The sequence below is a fragment of the Elephantulus edwardii genome, unplaced genomic scaffold (assembly GCF_000299155.1).
Source record: "Elephantulus edwardii isolate Elephantulus edwardi_28Jun2011 unplaced genomic scaffold, EleEdw1.0 scaffold00023, whole genome shotgun sequence".
In the NCBI taxonomy this organism is placed as follows: domain Eukaryota; kingdom Metazoa; phylum Chordata; class Mammalia; order Macroscelidea; family Macroscelididae; genus Elephantulus; species Elephantulus edwardii.
In genome coordinates, this window is record NW_006399773.1 from 6,118,659 (window position 1) to 6,135,565 (window position 16,907).

The 16,907-nt window shown below is 34.9% G+C and overlaps 1 protein-coding gene across 1 annotated transcript in view; it reads left to right on the forward strand.

The window, feature by feature from the left end:
• The window catches only part of DACH1 (dachshund family transcription factor 1), a 581,146-nt gene that overhangs the window by 402,666 nt on the left and 161,573 nt on the right, over nucleotides 1-16,907 (forward strand). Inside the window, exons 5-6 of the mRNA XM_006882713.1 lie at nucleotides 4,737-4,872; nucleotides 9,894-10,028. Of these exons, the coding sequence (XP_006882775.1) occupies nucleotides 4,737-4,872; nucleotides 9,894-10,028 (271 nt within the window). The remainder of the gene's footprint in view (nucleotides 1-4,736; nucleotides 4,873-9,893; nucleotides 10,029-16,907) is intronic.

Here is a 16,907-nt window from a genome sequence, read left to right on the forward strand (position 1 = left end):
AGGACAGGACGGGATTCAGATCTGTTGTTCAAAGGGGCACTATGAGTCATACTCAACTCTATGGAACCTAACAACAACATATATAACCAAGGGAGCTCTGGTAGCCTAATAATAAGAAATTGTGCTGCCATCCAAAAGGCAGGTGGTTCAAATCCACCAGACGCTGTGGGAGCAAGAAGAGTGATCAGCCACTAAAAATCTACTGGAGGGTCAGCTGTGAGTTGGTTCTGACTTGACAGCATATAACAATAACAACAGATATAACCAAAACCTAGAACAGTGCCAATTACATAAACTCACACACACGCACACATATGAATACATATGTAGTAAATGGTTATTGAATGAAAAAGTCTTAGTTGTCTTAATTCTTACAAGGTCTGTCTATATAAATAAGTTGCTAGTTAACTTCATTTTTATAAGATGAAAGAATATTAGCGAGTTCTTTAATGTTAAAAATATCTCTCCTGTTCGAAGCCGTATTAAATTTAAATAACTTCTAACAGAAAAGATTAGAAGCTTAAAAGAATTTAAAAAGCAGCAAAATAAGTTAAAGCTTAATGAAAAATTCTCCTATCGATTTGATTTGTAATTATGTATGCTTCCTCTAAGGAAATATCTATTTTGACAAGATATGACCTTTGTTTATTTTGTGGTGGAAAGGAAGAAATGGAGAACACAATTTGTTTTAAACAATTACTCACATATAAATAGTATGAACATGAACATTTTATACTTTTATTATAGATTCAATATATTGGTTTTGAATTTCTTTTTTTATTTTTGATAATTCTAAAGACTTTTATTCTACCCAAGGGCAATAAATACTACTCTTCCTTTATTGTTATTCTGTTACTAAGTTTATTAGTATGACCTCTTTTTTTTTTTTTACTTAGTGAGAGCATATTCCTCTTAAATTTTCATTTATAATTGTGGCTAGTTTTATAAAGATAGAATATTGCAAAATATTGTGTTTTATTGATTAGTGGAGCTATGATGTAGGACAGTAAAGCTGTGTGTTGAAGTATTAAATTAAACGTTCTTCCTCTGTGTCCTACTTCAGGCTTGTTCTGGAGGTTAAAGGGTATTACACAAATGAAATGATGAGTCCCGTTTACATACTTTCCCTATAGACACTAAACTGCTTCTTTCTGATTATGTTTGAATAAAACTCATTATCTATTTTGTTTCAGTAATAATTATGAGATTCTCTCCTAAGCAATTTTTTACTGTCTCCATTATTCTCCATTTTATACCACACACTGGAAAGGCAAGCATATAAATATGATAAAAGAATTAAGCTGTTGAAATAAATTAATTTATTATGTAACAATGTATTCAAATCTTACTTGCTCAATGGATTTTCCTTTAATGAAATTTTCAAAGAACAATACATCACATTCTAAAGATTGAAATTGTACAGTTAGTGAAATGACTGAATGTATTGTGTCTCAATTTATAAAATGTTTCAATTGAACACGGAAGCTATTAAATCATAAAAAATTTGCATATATTATAATATTTTCCTTACATAAAAGTACTAAATATTGTCCTTACAGCTTTTACCCTTAGATAAAATATTATAATTAAAGTAAAAAACTAAAGCCAAATTAAACATTTTATTTTACCTCTACCCTGAGTCTTCAAATTATGCTTTAAGAAAAGCAGTTTGTATCAAGATTTTAACCAATTGATTATGAATTCATTTAATTGAGTTTATTTTGCTTATTATGTGATCTTGGTATTTTGACTTTATAAGTGCATGAATAAATAAATGCATAAATGAAACAAATAATTGAGAAAATGCTTGACAAACACATTGACTAACAAAATATTTTTTATTACCACATAAACAAAATTGCTTTTCAACATAACTATTTTCTACTAGTATTCATTCACAATTTAAGTATTTCATGAGTTTAAATCTCAGGAAAAGAATAAAATGCCAGCCTTTCCTTTAAATAGTGAAAAATAAAATCTACTGTTATAGAAAATAAAAGTTTGCAAAATTTTTTTAGAGGAATTAATATTATTTAAGAGAGTACTTTGTCTTTGATCATCTAAATATGCACCATTAAAATATGATCACTGGCATTATTAAGAGAAATATTAAAATATGTTGATTGATAAAACATATATGTGACTTAGTTTTTCCAGCATGATTAACGTAGAAAATTATTTACAGGAAAGTATAAAAACAGTGATGCAAAAGATATGATGTTTTATATCATTTAGTTGACTATGACTCATAGTGACCCCATGAATGACAGATCTGAAATTTGCCCACTCCTGTGCCAACCTCAAATTCTCCCACATGCTGGAGCCCCTTGTTTCAGTCACTATATTGATCCATCCTAAGGATCCCCTTCTCTTTCTTGACCCTCCACCTTTCTCATCATGATATCTTTTTCCAAAGACTAGCCCCTCCTGATGAAAAGTCCAAAGTGTGTGAAATGAAATATCCTCACTCTTGTCTTTAAGGAGCACCCTAGTTACACTTCTTCCATACAGACTTTCAGTTGTGTTTGTTTGTTTTTCTTTCTCGTAGTCCATCATTCAGAAAAGGGGGAAAAAAACCTCACATAATTAGATTCTTTTAAATTATACTTAGAAGATAAATAATTTTTTGGCATCCAGATGTGGATGTTCTGTACTCTTCTTAAGAAATTTAGAGCATTTGCTTGCTGTGTGAACAAGTGAACTGGGATATCATGATTGATTTATTTAGTTTGGAATAACAAAACTGACAATGAATTTATCTTTTTTTGGCTTTTTTTCGTACTTCTTAGAAACAAGTCTGCACATTTTACAGCAGTCCAAAATCATCTAAGTTCATGTGTCTCTCAAGACACTAAAATACATTTCAAATATTACAGCAGAATTCAAGCATTTTGTTTTGTTTCTTAATCATCATAAGAAAGTTTGATCTTCTACCTTGAAATTTCTAATACTCATCAGGATTGAGTCGTAACTGACTCACAGTTGACCCTTCAGCAAGTTTTCAAGCCTGTATATCACACTTGTGGAGATTAGCAATCTTTGTCCTCTTGAGCAGGTTGTGGATTTGAACCACCTGCCTTAGGATTGGCAGTGACTCTCTACAAACTAGATCTATATTGAAAATCTATGTATTTTAGAAGATATTATTCCCCTTTTTGTATGTTAATTTTAATTTTGTTATTCTCATATAAATGAGCTTCAGCATATTTGTTGAAGGAGACAAAATGCGATGTGTTGGAAGCTCATTACGGTCCCCTCTGGAGAGCCTTTTTACCCTGCGGATAAATGATCCACCTTCTGAGGTTTTTCAGTGATTCCATTTTTTGTTGTTGTTTCCCCCTTTTCTGTTTTAAAATTGTTATTTTATTTGAGTGAGAATTTACTATAAACCTTAACTAGACTAGTAAGAACCTCTGCAACCAAAGATAAGTTTACTTTTATTTTCAGTAGATTTAATAATCTTTGAGCTTTCCTCTTTTATCATCAATTCTAATAATTTATGGATTGACTACTTCCAAGCTGAGTTCAATCACACAAATGTTTTAAAAAGGAAAAGGTGGTGGGGAACTAGTCTCTACTATATTTACATTAATATATTACTGAAATTTCATTTCAGTTCTTCCTCTCTTCATATCTGTACCTATATTGTGTGAATTCAACTCAGCTTAATTTTTTAAAAGACAGTATGTAGAGACCAATGAGTTTAGAATTTTTCCAATAGGCTTTTTAAAAGTATTCTGTTTTTTGTTATTTTTTGTTGGTTTTTTTGCATTTCCATCCTAAAATGGAATAACGTTTACTTACACATTTCTAAATATCTCCTCATTATTGAACAGTCTCGTGTTTATGAGTTTCAGAATGTATAGGTGCCTTGGGATACAAAGTAGGAAATGTTATTTTGTGGATACCTTATTCTTTAAGCTGTAAATCCATTTATAAGACCTCGGTAGAGGCATTTATACAATCTTAGTGCACACTGATCTAATAGAGAAGGAATAGAGCTCAGTCAGAAGATGAGATATGGACTGGGAATTGAATGTGATGTAGAATAGTATCAAGAAATAGGGTAACAAATTTCCCCAGGATACAACTAATACATCCTTCATGACTTTTCCTCATACATTTGTATGGTTGAATTGGAGTTTGAAGTAGTTAGGTAGTGGGGAAATTATTAAAATTAAAGAAAATTATTAAAATGCTAAGTAATAATGGATTTGCATGATAGTTTCAAATGTGACCGTCCGAGTGTGTCCAGAGCTGTGCCATGATGAAATAGCTGTTAACAATTCCTCTGGTGTTATTATTATGGTCTGTCACGTTGATAATTTGTATGCTAAATGATCCTTAGACACTTGCTGAAGCAATAGAATATATTTAAAGATTTCCTTAAATTGATGATTATCCAGAATTGAAACTTGCTATGTTCTGTTTATTTTTATTGTTGTAGTGATGTAATGGGTCATGATTGGAAAATGTGGGGTCATTTTCTTTAACTTGACATTTTCTCCAGAGAGTGGATTATCACATGCTGTTACTACAGTAATGTTTACTTACAAAATTACAGCTTCCTAAATCATCTTTCTCATCATTGTTTCTCTTTGCTAAAGATTTTTGAAAGTATTGATTACAACTAATTGCTGATGAAACACATTTGGAATTTTTCCTAATGTTGCTGTAGCATTTGTAAAATCAGTGATGATGCAATGTCTTTCTTTTTCTCCCATTTTCTGGTGCAGGAGCGTGTTCCCGACAGCCCTTCCCCTGCGCCCTCCCTGGAGGAGGGCCGACGGCCTGGCAGTCACCCATCATCACACCGTAGTAGCAGTGTGTCCAGCTCCCCTGCACGAACCGAGAGCTCTTCGGACAGAATCCGTAGGTCTCATACTTTTACTTGTCACCATTTTAAACTTTATTAGGGGCAGCTGGCTTTTCAAATCAAAATGCCCTCATTCCGAATATATCTCAGATGTATCATGTTCTGAAGCTCTGTAGCAATCGCCATCTCTCAAAATTATGTCCCTAGTTTGCAATATCATGAGGTATGATACCACATTAATAGGTTCTGATATAAACTTCCTCTCTGCAATGCCACAGTTAAAGACTTGAACTATGAAGTCGTTCCCCAATGTAAGTAACCTTCTAGATTAGTTTCTGCAGTAAACATCGCCAACTCATAAATACCTAGTGTCTGAGTGCACTATGATAGATTACTCAGCTTAATTTCTAAAGTTCTATCTCTATCTCTCATTTCTGAAATTCACTGTTACTGAATTTCTTTTCATATAGTATGATATGCACCATGGATTAAAGGTGGTAAAAATAAAAATGATGGATTTATTTGTATCTTTAGTCATTTAGGCAATCAGTGGACTAAAGAATTTAAAACACCATGTTTTCAAATTGGAACAAGTAACAGTCAATAATCATTCTCAGTCTCATATACAAATATATACCATTTCATATTCATGATACTTTCTATGAGATAGAATATTATGTGAATTAGCCATTGAATAAATTTTGTATCTTTGTATTTTTGTCCGTGCCATAAACTCATAGCTGAACCTAGGATAGATTTCAAGGCTCTACACATCATGGAGTAAGATTGCCCATCTTTCTTCTGCAGAGCACCTAATAGATGTGAAGCTGCAGAGAGCTATGGATAGGGTGAGGTTCAGAACCATTGTTCATAGGGTCACTTTGAATTATAGTCAACTTGACAGCACATAATAACAATGACGTGTGTGTGTGTGTGTATACACACACACACAGTGGTTTATGTATTTAAGATTAGATAGATAGATAGATAGATAGATAGATAGATAGATAGATAATCAAAAGCATCCACAGACAGGCTGTTCTGGGTCTCTATTAGAACACTGACATCAAGGGTTATAAAGCCGCACTGCAATTGCTGCCTAAAGGTGTGCAGAGCTCTGTTTTTGGCCTCAAGGAACCTAGTGGGTTCCAAATTAATGAGAGATGCCACAGAGCAACCATTGTCCCTCCTGTCAGGCTGTCAGGAACTGACCTACAGAGTGACCGTGCAGCGGACCCTCCAGAGGCTTCTTCTGGAGCCAGAGCTCGGGGGCTGCAAGCTTCACAGGAGCTGAGGGCCAGTAACTGTGTCAAGGCTGTCACTGCACTGGAACCTCGATGCTAGTTCACTTCCTGACACTTCCTGACAAGCCTCTTCGCCAAATCTCGCAGACTTACGGGTAACTGGCTATTGGCGAAATGAATGTTATGTGGCACATATTTGTATTAGTACTTTTTAGGAAGGGCTTTGTTAAATATCAAGATCCTATTTTCTAAACAGTTGATCTTCCTACTCATTGGAGAAGATAAGCAATTAGGTTAAAATGCCATCTAATCAACTGTTCTTGGCAAGACTCTGAGATTGGTTTTGTGCTAAAATGAAGATTTGCAAATGTTATATATTTGTTGATACAATGAATATTTAGTTAATGTGCTATCCCTTCCCAGGGAAATGGATCTAATATCCCTTTCCAGGGATAAGGAGCCCTGGTGGTGTACTTCATAACTTCATACAGGGCTGCTAACTGACAGGTTGGCACTTTAAATCCAATAACTGCTCCAGGGGAGAAAGATGGAAAGTTTCCTCCTATAATGATCTACATTCTCTGAAAATCAATGAATTTTCTATGAATCAAATGAACTCCACAGCAGTAGGGTAACAAGGATAGAGGATAGTCATTAGTTAATGGTATCTGGTTTTTAGGAAGAGCTCTGCTAGCATATTGGGTTGGGAGTTGTGCTGCTAACCCGAAGCTGGTGCCTCTCTGACAGGTGAATCCATGAGCACCTCCTCTGGAGAAAAGTCAGCAATCTTTTCCCGGGCAATTTCCAATCTCTGGAAACCTACTGGAGAGTGAGCTAGGAGTTGGTTTCAATCTGACGGCAACAAGCTTGGGGATGATTTATAGTATAAAGTCCATCTTTTTTATATAAAATGTATTCGTTATTTAAATGCAGTAATTCTTTTTATAACTAGAAAACTATTTCTTATAATGTATCCCCGTAAGTTCCTACTGAAGAATGTTTGGGTGAAGCAGAACTCCATAATCTACAGGTTATTGAACTGAATAAGTAAAAGCTTAAGTTAGTTGATCTGGATGACACAAAGAAACCAAAGTAATTTATTGGCAACTCGAAAATTTAACATAATGCTAAACATAAATAGTACGAACACAAATGCAAATTTTAGATATAAATACTAAACACAAATGACTATGAAGATACATTTCTTTAGGTTCTGGTGGCCTCATGGTAAGGAGCTGTGCTGCCAAGCCAAAGGCATATGGCTTGAATTTGTCAGATGCTCTTAGAAAACGGACAGTCTCCTTCCATGTAATTACTGCCTCTGAAAACCCCCTGGAGGGGTCAACCATTGGTCAGTTCTAACTCGATGATTGCACAACAACAAAATATACTTTTGTGCTATACTGACACTGTAATCAGAAATTTAATGTGAATATTGGCTACATTTCTATTTTATAATTTTTATTGTGGTTTTTAATGAAAGTTTACAACAAACTTGGATTTCCTTCTGTTCATTGTTGCACATTTTCCTCCCTAGCCCCCTACCCCTAGTTCACTTTTCTCTTTAAAAAACTCATCCACTGTTGCACAGTATCTTCCCTTCCCAATCCCAGTCCACTTTACTATGTACCTCTTATTCTGAACTGTTGTCATACGAATAATGCCTAATCATTTATTCCTTTTAAACAGTTCTTTCCTTCATCTGTTTCAATGCAGTTTTCATTATTTATCCCCTCTTTTCTTAGTTCCCCCCAATCTCCATGTCAGGCCTATTTTATAACAGTGACATTATGCAGTATTTGTCCTTTTGTGACTGAGATATTTCACTCAGCTTGTCATTGGTAGTAAAAATGTTGAGAGTTTCCCTCATAATACTTAAATGGGAATTTAAATAGACAGACAGAAGATCTGAAAACATTGTTATACTTTTGTGAAATGTATGTTATTTCATTACTACTTTATTCTTTTCTATTCATTATGGAAGCAGGAAGGAATGTCTGCATGCTAAGACTGAACATGCTTAGGCTGTTATTTTTGCATGCACACACATGCGTACTCGTATTACATGCTTCCATTCCTCTTATCATCAAATTGGTGCTGATACATGATGATGCTCTAGGACAAAGTGGAACTGCCCTGTAGAGTTTTACCTTTTACTGAAGCTGACTGCCAGCGCTTTTTCCTGCAGAACAGCTGCTAAGTTCAAACCGCTGACCTTGGAGCTAGCAGCTCAGCTGTTTGTTATTGCACCACAAGGGCTCTGCATCCCTTAGTCTCATTAAATTTGTAGCAGTTCTTCAGACATTTATGCATTTCAGGGCTTCAATTTTTGTGAAGGGTACAAGCCATCTGTCTTCTCGAATGTCCTTCAGTTTGGGTTTTGTGACGTTTCTTATGATTAAACTTGGGTTATACATTTGTGGCAGGAATCACTCAAGCACAATAGTATGTCCTCCTTTCATGCATTATTTCAGGAGCCATTTGATAGTTCCCAGTATTGGTGATGTTAGCTTTACCACTTAGTTGTGGTTGCATGTGCCAGGCTGCTCCATGCTAAGGAGACTAATTTTTTTTTTCCAGTTACCTTTGAAATCAGTAAGACTTAAGACTTTGTATATATTCTTTTTTTAACAAACTTTTACTTACTAATTTTCATTTCTTCCATTTGTAATTCTTCCCTGAAACAAGTATTACCATAGATGGCTGCCCCCAAATAATCCCTGTTCTGCTGACCTAAAGGTTTTACCTCTGTGCTAGGGCCAGTCCACCAGCAGCTCCATGGACACAAGATGAGTAATCCTTCCTCCCACGTAGTTTGCCACCTCAGAAATCCAGTCGAGAGCCAGCTTTGCATCAGTTCTTACTTGATAGGAATGAGGTTCTGTTTTTCAGATTTTTAATGTGATAACATTAAAGTTGTTATTTTATAGAAGAAGTAATTGATTGATTCTTTTTCTCCTCCTCCTCTTCCTCCTCCTTCTTTTAATTTGCATAATTTGAGTTATTCATGGGCAGCTTACTGAGTTAATTGTATTTACTACATTGTGAAAATCATCAGGGTTCTTAGCTCATCTATCATTTCAGTGCTACCAGATTATGGTTAAGAGTCCACAGAAACTAATGTTTAGTATTAGTTCAACAGTTTTTCAGATATCATCTGCACACGTTTCAAATTTGAATTTAAAGAACCATTTTTAAAGTCTGATTTTAACATCTAATAAAATTTCTATTTTATTCTCTAGAGTAGAATGAAACTATTGAAATATTACTTTCTCGCCTCAAATCTGGTGTATACAACAACTTTTCAAACTCTAGTTGCCTTCTATTACCATTAGAATTACTTAGTAACTTTTTAGCATTGTGTTAAAGAGCACACGCATGTTAAGATTTTATTTTGGGGAAAAATAAGAAAACTTAAAGACTAGGGAATGACTTTGGCCCACTAGATTAAACTTAGACAATGCACTGAGACAGACTTTTGTGGTATGACCATCTAGATGCATTTCAAACATTTAAAAAATATGGATTTTCTGAGAAAGAAAAATAAGATAGTTATATAAATGAGATTTTATTCTTATCCTTACAAAATATTATGCTTTTCCATTCTCACTGTATATATATATATATATATCTATCTCACTATATTTATATATCTATCTCACTATATATATCTCACTATATATATCTATATCTATCTATCTATGTGGTTTTTTTTAAATAGCTATCAAGTTAGACCATTGTATTTTATTTCAGTCAGGAAAGGTTTAGTTCATTTCTTTGAACATTGTGTGTTATGGTAGTTTTGTGATTTTTCTCCTTTTTGGAATTCACAGCTGTCCATCAGAATGGGCTGTCCATGAACCAGATGCTGATGGGTTTATCACCTAACGTCCTCCCAGGCCCCAAAGAGGGAGATCTGGCTGGTCATGACATGGGACATGAGTCAAAGAGGTTGCATATTGAAAAAGGTAACATATCATAATATGGTCTCCTTTTGTATATTCAGCTTATGAACTGCATATTAATAGAAAAATAATGTCTGATCCTATATCACACCATTATTTAACATATATGTATTTTAAACCCTACAATGTTATATGAAATTTAAGACTAACTAAAAAAGTTATGCCTGAAATCCACTGTTTTTCCCTAACACAACAGGTAGGTGACAATTTGCTTTTTAATGCTTTGACAATAGAAGACATTTGTTTTGTCTCACTGTTATTTCTGAGTTCCTGAAGACCTACATTTTCAAAGTTGTTAGTTAGCATGATAGAACAGCAATAATAGATGAAGGATTATTGTAACTTTTTAGATTAAATGACACTTTGTCAAAGGATGAAGAAAGATAAGTGAATCCTACATAACATACTTGTTGGTATCTCCAAAGTGTTACAGGACAAAACAAATGGTAAGTTCACAAAACTGATGGCTTTTTTATTTGTAGCTCTTGAATGTTAGCCTAACTGCATTTTTCCAGGGAAAAATATGTACAGATAGGCATCACATGTTGTGTGTTTGGGCAACATCTGATTGCACATATGTCTGTGATCCTGTAAGATGCTCTGTTGTAAAGGGAAAGCAAATCTTGTCTTTGTTTACAATTTGCACCGTGGTTTCATTGGGAGATCTGTGATATCATTCTTAGATAGTCGTGTTCCTAACCCATCAGTAGTTGCACCCACTCAGAATCCACCAAAATCTCCAAGAGAGGAAGATGGGCGGTTTCTTCCTTTGTGATTTATAGCCTCAGAAATCCAATGAAGGGTCAACTGTGAGTTGGTTTCAACTTGAAGGCAGTGAGTGAAAGTTTTTAAAGACAGAACCTAACCACTAAAAGTTAATGACCTGTAGGACGCTGGAATACATCCTAATTCCTGCAGCACCCCCTTATTTGCCTCTTCCTTCTCCTCTTTTTTACTTCCTTCAGTCACCCAGAATCCATGCAGCTGTTTAGTCTTGGCCACAGGGCAACAAACAGCATGGTTTCTCCACCAACAATGTGGTGGCATTTTTGGCCCCAGGGCTCTCAAGAGCTCCTGGTTCCTAGACCATATGATCACAGTTACCAGAACCAATGGAGTGGCATCAGCCAGGGCTACGACTGCTAGCCTTGCTACTGTCACCTGCACTCTGTCCCCATGGCCATCTTTCTGTGCCTCTTCTGTGCCCACTCTCTTCCCTAACACATGTGTTTTGTCCCAGTTAGCTACCTGAAGTTTCCAGCCCCACACTTGGCAAAGCTGATGTGCTCTCTTCAGCAGATACAGCTTTTAGGCTTTGTCCAGGAGGTTTCCATAAGGTTTTAATATAATAAACTTTATGGAACTTAACTGCTGTTGTATGGAGCTTGCCTGTGTGTAATATAGTATTCACACAACATCCAAGTTGAATAACATGCCACTTCACAGAACATGTTATGGATGTTAAATGGTGCATACTTGTATCTATTATATCCAATTTTATGCAGTATTTTCATGAAGGAATTGAAATATTTTCTAAAATGCATATTAGAAATTCATCCTGTTACATGCAAATACATGTTTTCAGGTTATGCATTATAAACTGTCAAAGTAGAAAATGTAAATACAGTTTTCCATTTTGGTTTATTACAAATTACTGAATTAATAGTTTATTATCTTCAAGTAGGCTTCATTGAGTTCTCTCCTCTACATAGAATTTCTCCTTCTAGATAACTAAATTATTATCAGTAATTTATATTACAAAATATCTTATATTTAAATATTACTTATAAAAATCTCTGCCATAATCAAAGTCAATCATATTTACCTTCACATGTTGCTTGTCCAATTTTCTTTCAATGACTAACCCAAGCCATTCTATAGCTTACTAGTCCCAAGCTTTCTAAATATAAATTGAGTCATTTGCCTAACTTTTTAGATGTGCTTATCAAATAAAATAAAAGTTATCAAGTAAGAATAATTCCCTTGGAAAATATACTTTCACTAAAGGTATAATTATTCAGCTGTCAAAATGACAACTAAATAAATACAATAACAGCATCAAGGGTCATGTACTATAATTGGATGTTTAAATAATTGTGCATTGAATTATTTAGGAAGATACTAAATTAGTAAGGACCGACAGTGATTCTTTTTCTTTTTTATTAAAATACAGTCTAGAAATAGTTACATAAAATATCTCCCAATTCAACTTGAAATTATCACTATTTCCCTTAGGGAGAAATAATGTGATATTTAAAAATTTTAAACTATCTACATTATTGAACACCATTATCTATGGTAAATGAAGGCATAAGTGAGAAAAAAATCAACATTAAATTAAAATTATAATAATTTATATTGAAATTTTATACCAAATATTATTAAAAAGTAGGGAGGCTACATGCAGTACCTCGCTGTACCAGATGTTCTTTAAATTTCTAATGTTATTATTTTCCACAGGCTTTTCTTCAGCAGTGTAGCAAAATATATATGTTGTGAATTATATATATTTATTTGTTTTTCCTTGTTGTATATGATCGAATCAGATCTGACTGGCACAGGAGGAGATTGCCCCTCCTTCTCCAGGTGGAATGAATTATGTATATTTTGATATATTGTGTTCTCTTTAATAAAAAACTCATGATCAGAAGTATTATGAAGATTCACTAGTGAGAAAATATAAAGTATAAAGATATGATTTAGATAATAATATTAAATATACAATTTACTTCATGCATTGAATAGCTGTTTTCTCCAGGATTGTGCAGGAAAATAAAGTCCTCCTGAAAATTATTTTAGTGACTCTTCTCAGTTCTCTCTGGGATAATAAAGGCTAATTATTATTAGGTAGAGCACTAACAAGTCTGTTCTGAAGAAAGATGTCAAGTATTTTTTGGAGGCAAGGATTTTGAGGCTCTGTCTCACATACTCTGTCCATGTGGCCTGGGAGGACCAGTCCTTGGAGAAGGACATCGTGGAAGTGTGGAGGGACAGCTCAAGAAAGGGAGGCCCCAGATAAGATGGATTGTATCAAGGGTAAATGAGTCCAGGTCTACTTGACGAGATATAACGACAACCAGCACCACAGGGTCAAGTGAGTTCTGATGCATAGTGGTATTGTGTACAGCAGAACAATACACTGTCCAGTCTTAAACCATCACCTCAGTAATTGCCAAGTTAGAACCCATTATTATAATATTTGTATTGGTTCATTAGTCCTGTTTTTGTACTGGTCTTCTACTTTATCAAAAATAACGTCTTTCTTCAGGAACTAGTGCTTCCTCATGTGTTGTTGTTAAGTGCCATCGAGCCATAGATGACTCATAGCAACCCTATGAACAAAAGACCTGGACACTTGTATAACTTTCATTATTTCTCCACATTCATTGAGTTTCCAGAGACAAGCTATTTTGGAATTGGATGCCACTCTTGCTTCTAGGCTTGTTTTAGTTGGGAAGCTCCAGCAAACACTGTCCACCATGGGTAACCATTATCACATTTGGCACATCAGTGTCACAGTGTTCAGCATCACAGCAACCATGACTTACCTCTCTACAGCCAAGGGACAGACCAGGGCTATAGCACTTAGAAGAATGTTTGACCAAAACCAACTACAGCCACGTCTGAAGGCCACAGATTAAAATCACACACCTTTGGCTTGGTAGCATCACTTCTGTCCACTAGGCCAAATGAGCTCTCTCTATGTTGTTGTTGCTGTTTTTAAGTGCCGTCAAGTCATAGACAACTCATAATGACCCTAGGAATGAAAGACCTGAACACTTGTACAACTTTCATTTTTTCCAAGTTCATAGGGTGTCTGGAGGCAGGCTATTTCAGAAATGGATGCCACTTTCTCCTCTACTTTTATTCCCCTTTCCTCCTCTCTCCCTCTCCTTCTCTCTCATTCTCCCGCCTCTCCCTTCCTCTCGCTCTCCCTCACTCTCTCACACACACACACTCCCACTCTTTCACTCTCTCTCACATACACTCTCACTCTTTCTCTCTCTGTGTCTCTCTTCCTCTTTCTCTCTCCCCATTATCTATGTTTCACCATACTGAATTTAGTAACTATTAATGGGATTTCTAGATTGATAGGCTCTACTAAATTAAAAATTGTTTTCTTTCATGACTCCATTTGTCATGTGCCTCCTGATAGCCTTGTAACTTTTTGCTGTGCATTTTTGGCACTAAAACAAGTGATTTTTTTAGAAACATTTGTAGAGAAATTAACTATATGTTTGTGACATTTTAGGCTTGAACCTCTTATATTTAAATTGTGTACTACCTGATAAAATCATTCAGTAGATAAATTGTATGAAAATATTGATGCTAAAAATAGACAACAAAATTAATTTCTATACTGAGAATCAATGTAGTCTAAAATATTAAATCTTGATAACTTCTATGTATTTAAAACTTTTCTAAATATTAGCTACTTAATCTAGTCTGTTGTTAGCATTGTTGTTGTGTACTATGGAGTGGGAACTGACCCCTAGCTGAACCTCTAGTGCATTTTCAGAGGCAGTAATCTCATAGGAGGAGATTGTCTATCCTTCTCCCCCAGGGCAGCTGGTGACCTCAAACTCCTTGCCTTTGGGATTGCAGCACAGCTTCTTGCCACTAGGTCACCAGAGCATAAACCATCAAGTCAGAATCAACTCATAACTTACCTTCCAGTGGATTTTCAGAGACAGTAATTCACACAGGAGGGTATTGCCTATATTTCCTCGGCAAAAGAAACTAGGGGATTCTAATCATGTGTCTTTGGATTGGCAGTACAGCCTTATACCACCAACCCAGTAGAGCTTACTCTAGAGAACAAAAACTTAAGTCACTTCATCAAAAGAATAATCAGTGGCTTTACACCCTTGGAATTCAGAAATGTTAGCGACTTGGTATTAGGTTCTAATGGTGGCCTAGTGACAAAGGATTGTGCTGCACCCTGAGCGCATGTGGTTTGAATCAACCAGCTGCTTCGAAGGATGGACAATCTCCTTTCTTGCAATTCACAGCTTCTGAAAGCCAACTGGAGGGTAAGCTTTGAGTCAGTTCTGACTTGATAGCACACAACAACAATTACTGTTAGAAACCTGCATTTTAAAAACAAGTAATTTCATTAAGTCTCTAATAGGGCTTTGATACTTGGAAAGTTGGAAGTACATTCAAAGTGTAAGTATAAATTAAGAGTATATTAAAAACTAATAAACTTAGAGTATTATGTAAGCAGAAATGTGTTTAATATTATAAAGTTTTAGTAAACTGAAATTTGTCGATGATACATGCTGAAGAAAACTCATTAGAGATATACTCAATTGAAGAAAACAGGCAGATTCATAGTTTGAAAACTATCTGAAAGCTTGACTTGTAACTTTCATTCACTCTTTTCCAAATTCTGTAACCCTATCTATGCTGTTGTTTTTGTTTTTGTTTTGTTTTTAAAAAAGCTAACCCGTTGGTACTGTCTGTTCTTCTAAATATGTCAGAATAGGCGGTAATAATTGACATTTGACCTACACAACTGCTGTTGCTGTTATATGCCATCTAGTTGACTACCAGTTACAGTGACCATACGAACCATGGTCCTGAGCTTTGTCCGGTCATAAGCCAAACTTGCCATCTCTCATTCATTTAACCACGTTGCTCCAGTTGCTGTGTCAATACTTCCCATTAAGGGTCTTCCTCTCTTGCCCTGACCTTCTAACTTTCCAAACATGCTTCTTCTGACAACATGTCCAAAATATGTTAGAGGAGTTTCACCATCCTTGCCTCCAAGAAGCACCCTGATTTCACTTTTCTCTAGATGGACCTGTTCCTTCTCTTGAGAGTCCAAAAGATACTCTTCTCTAACACCACAATGAAAGACGTTGATATGGGTTCTTCTCTCATTGTTAATGACATCACATTCTCTCCCCTATAGATTTGTCTATCGGTGCTAATTAACAGTGATGTTCTCTCATAGGTAATTTACTTTTTGGTAGTTTTCAAATTGCTACTCCTTGTAGTATATATTAGAACATCTTTCTTAATTTATGTGTAATCTCACATCCACAAATTATAATGTGAAATTTTTCTATTTTTGATAAATTTAATGAAAAATTAAATATGTTACATATGTCCCTATAATTCTATCTTCTTCCAATTATAAAACACTTAATAAGCCTTTATACTTTGGACTTACTTGTGAATAGCTAATTTATATTGGTGTTTTTCAAGTCCCAGATGCAAAATGATAGAGATTAATAAATATTTACTCAAATCCATTTTATTCAAAGGACGGAAAAGATTAATGGATGTTTTCTCAAAATCAGTAATCTGAAGTAAAAAATGCCCGTCTCTCACTCTGTTATTCTGTATGACCCTCTGTCTCTTTCTCCCTCCTCCAATTTCTGTCTCTGTTCTAGTTGTTTATATATATAGTTTGATTCCCTATAGCCACAACTCATTCCCTCCATTTATTTTCCTAAAGAGATGAAAACCTCTTCTTTCACTGGTGACTCCTTTAGGACCCCAGACATTCTAGAAGCAAGACTAACATAAGGAGAGGCAGGAAGCACAGAGGATATGCTTCAGGGCATCAAATGTTTCTTTTATGGCATATTCAGCTTGTGAGCCATGCTCAAGGTTTCTAATATTTAACTTCCTTATATAAAAAGATTTTCATTTTGGTAAGGCAATAATATAGTGAGCAAAGTGGCCACATTAAGCTTTGTTCTTTCCTAGTTTTTTACAAAACATTTTTTTTAAAGAAATGACTTTACTGTTCGTTTCACCAAGCTGGTGGAAATAAGTTTTCTAAATATTTATTTTTATACATTCTTTATTGATTTTGAGATTTAACTTTACTAAAAATAAGACCATATCTTAGTAAAGCATTTTGCCATG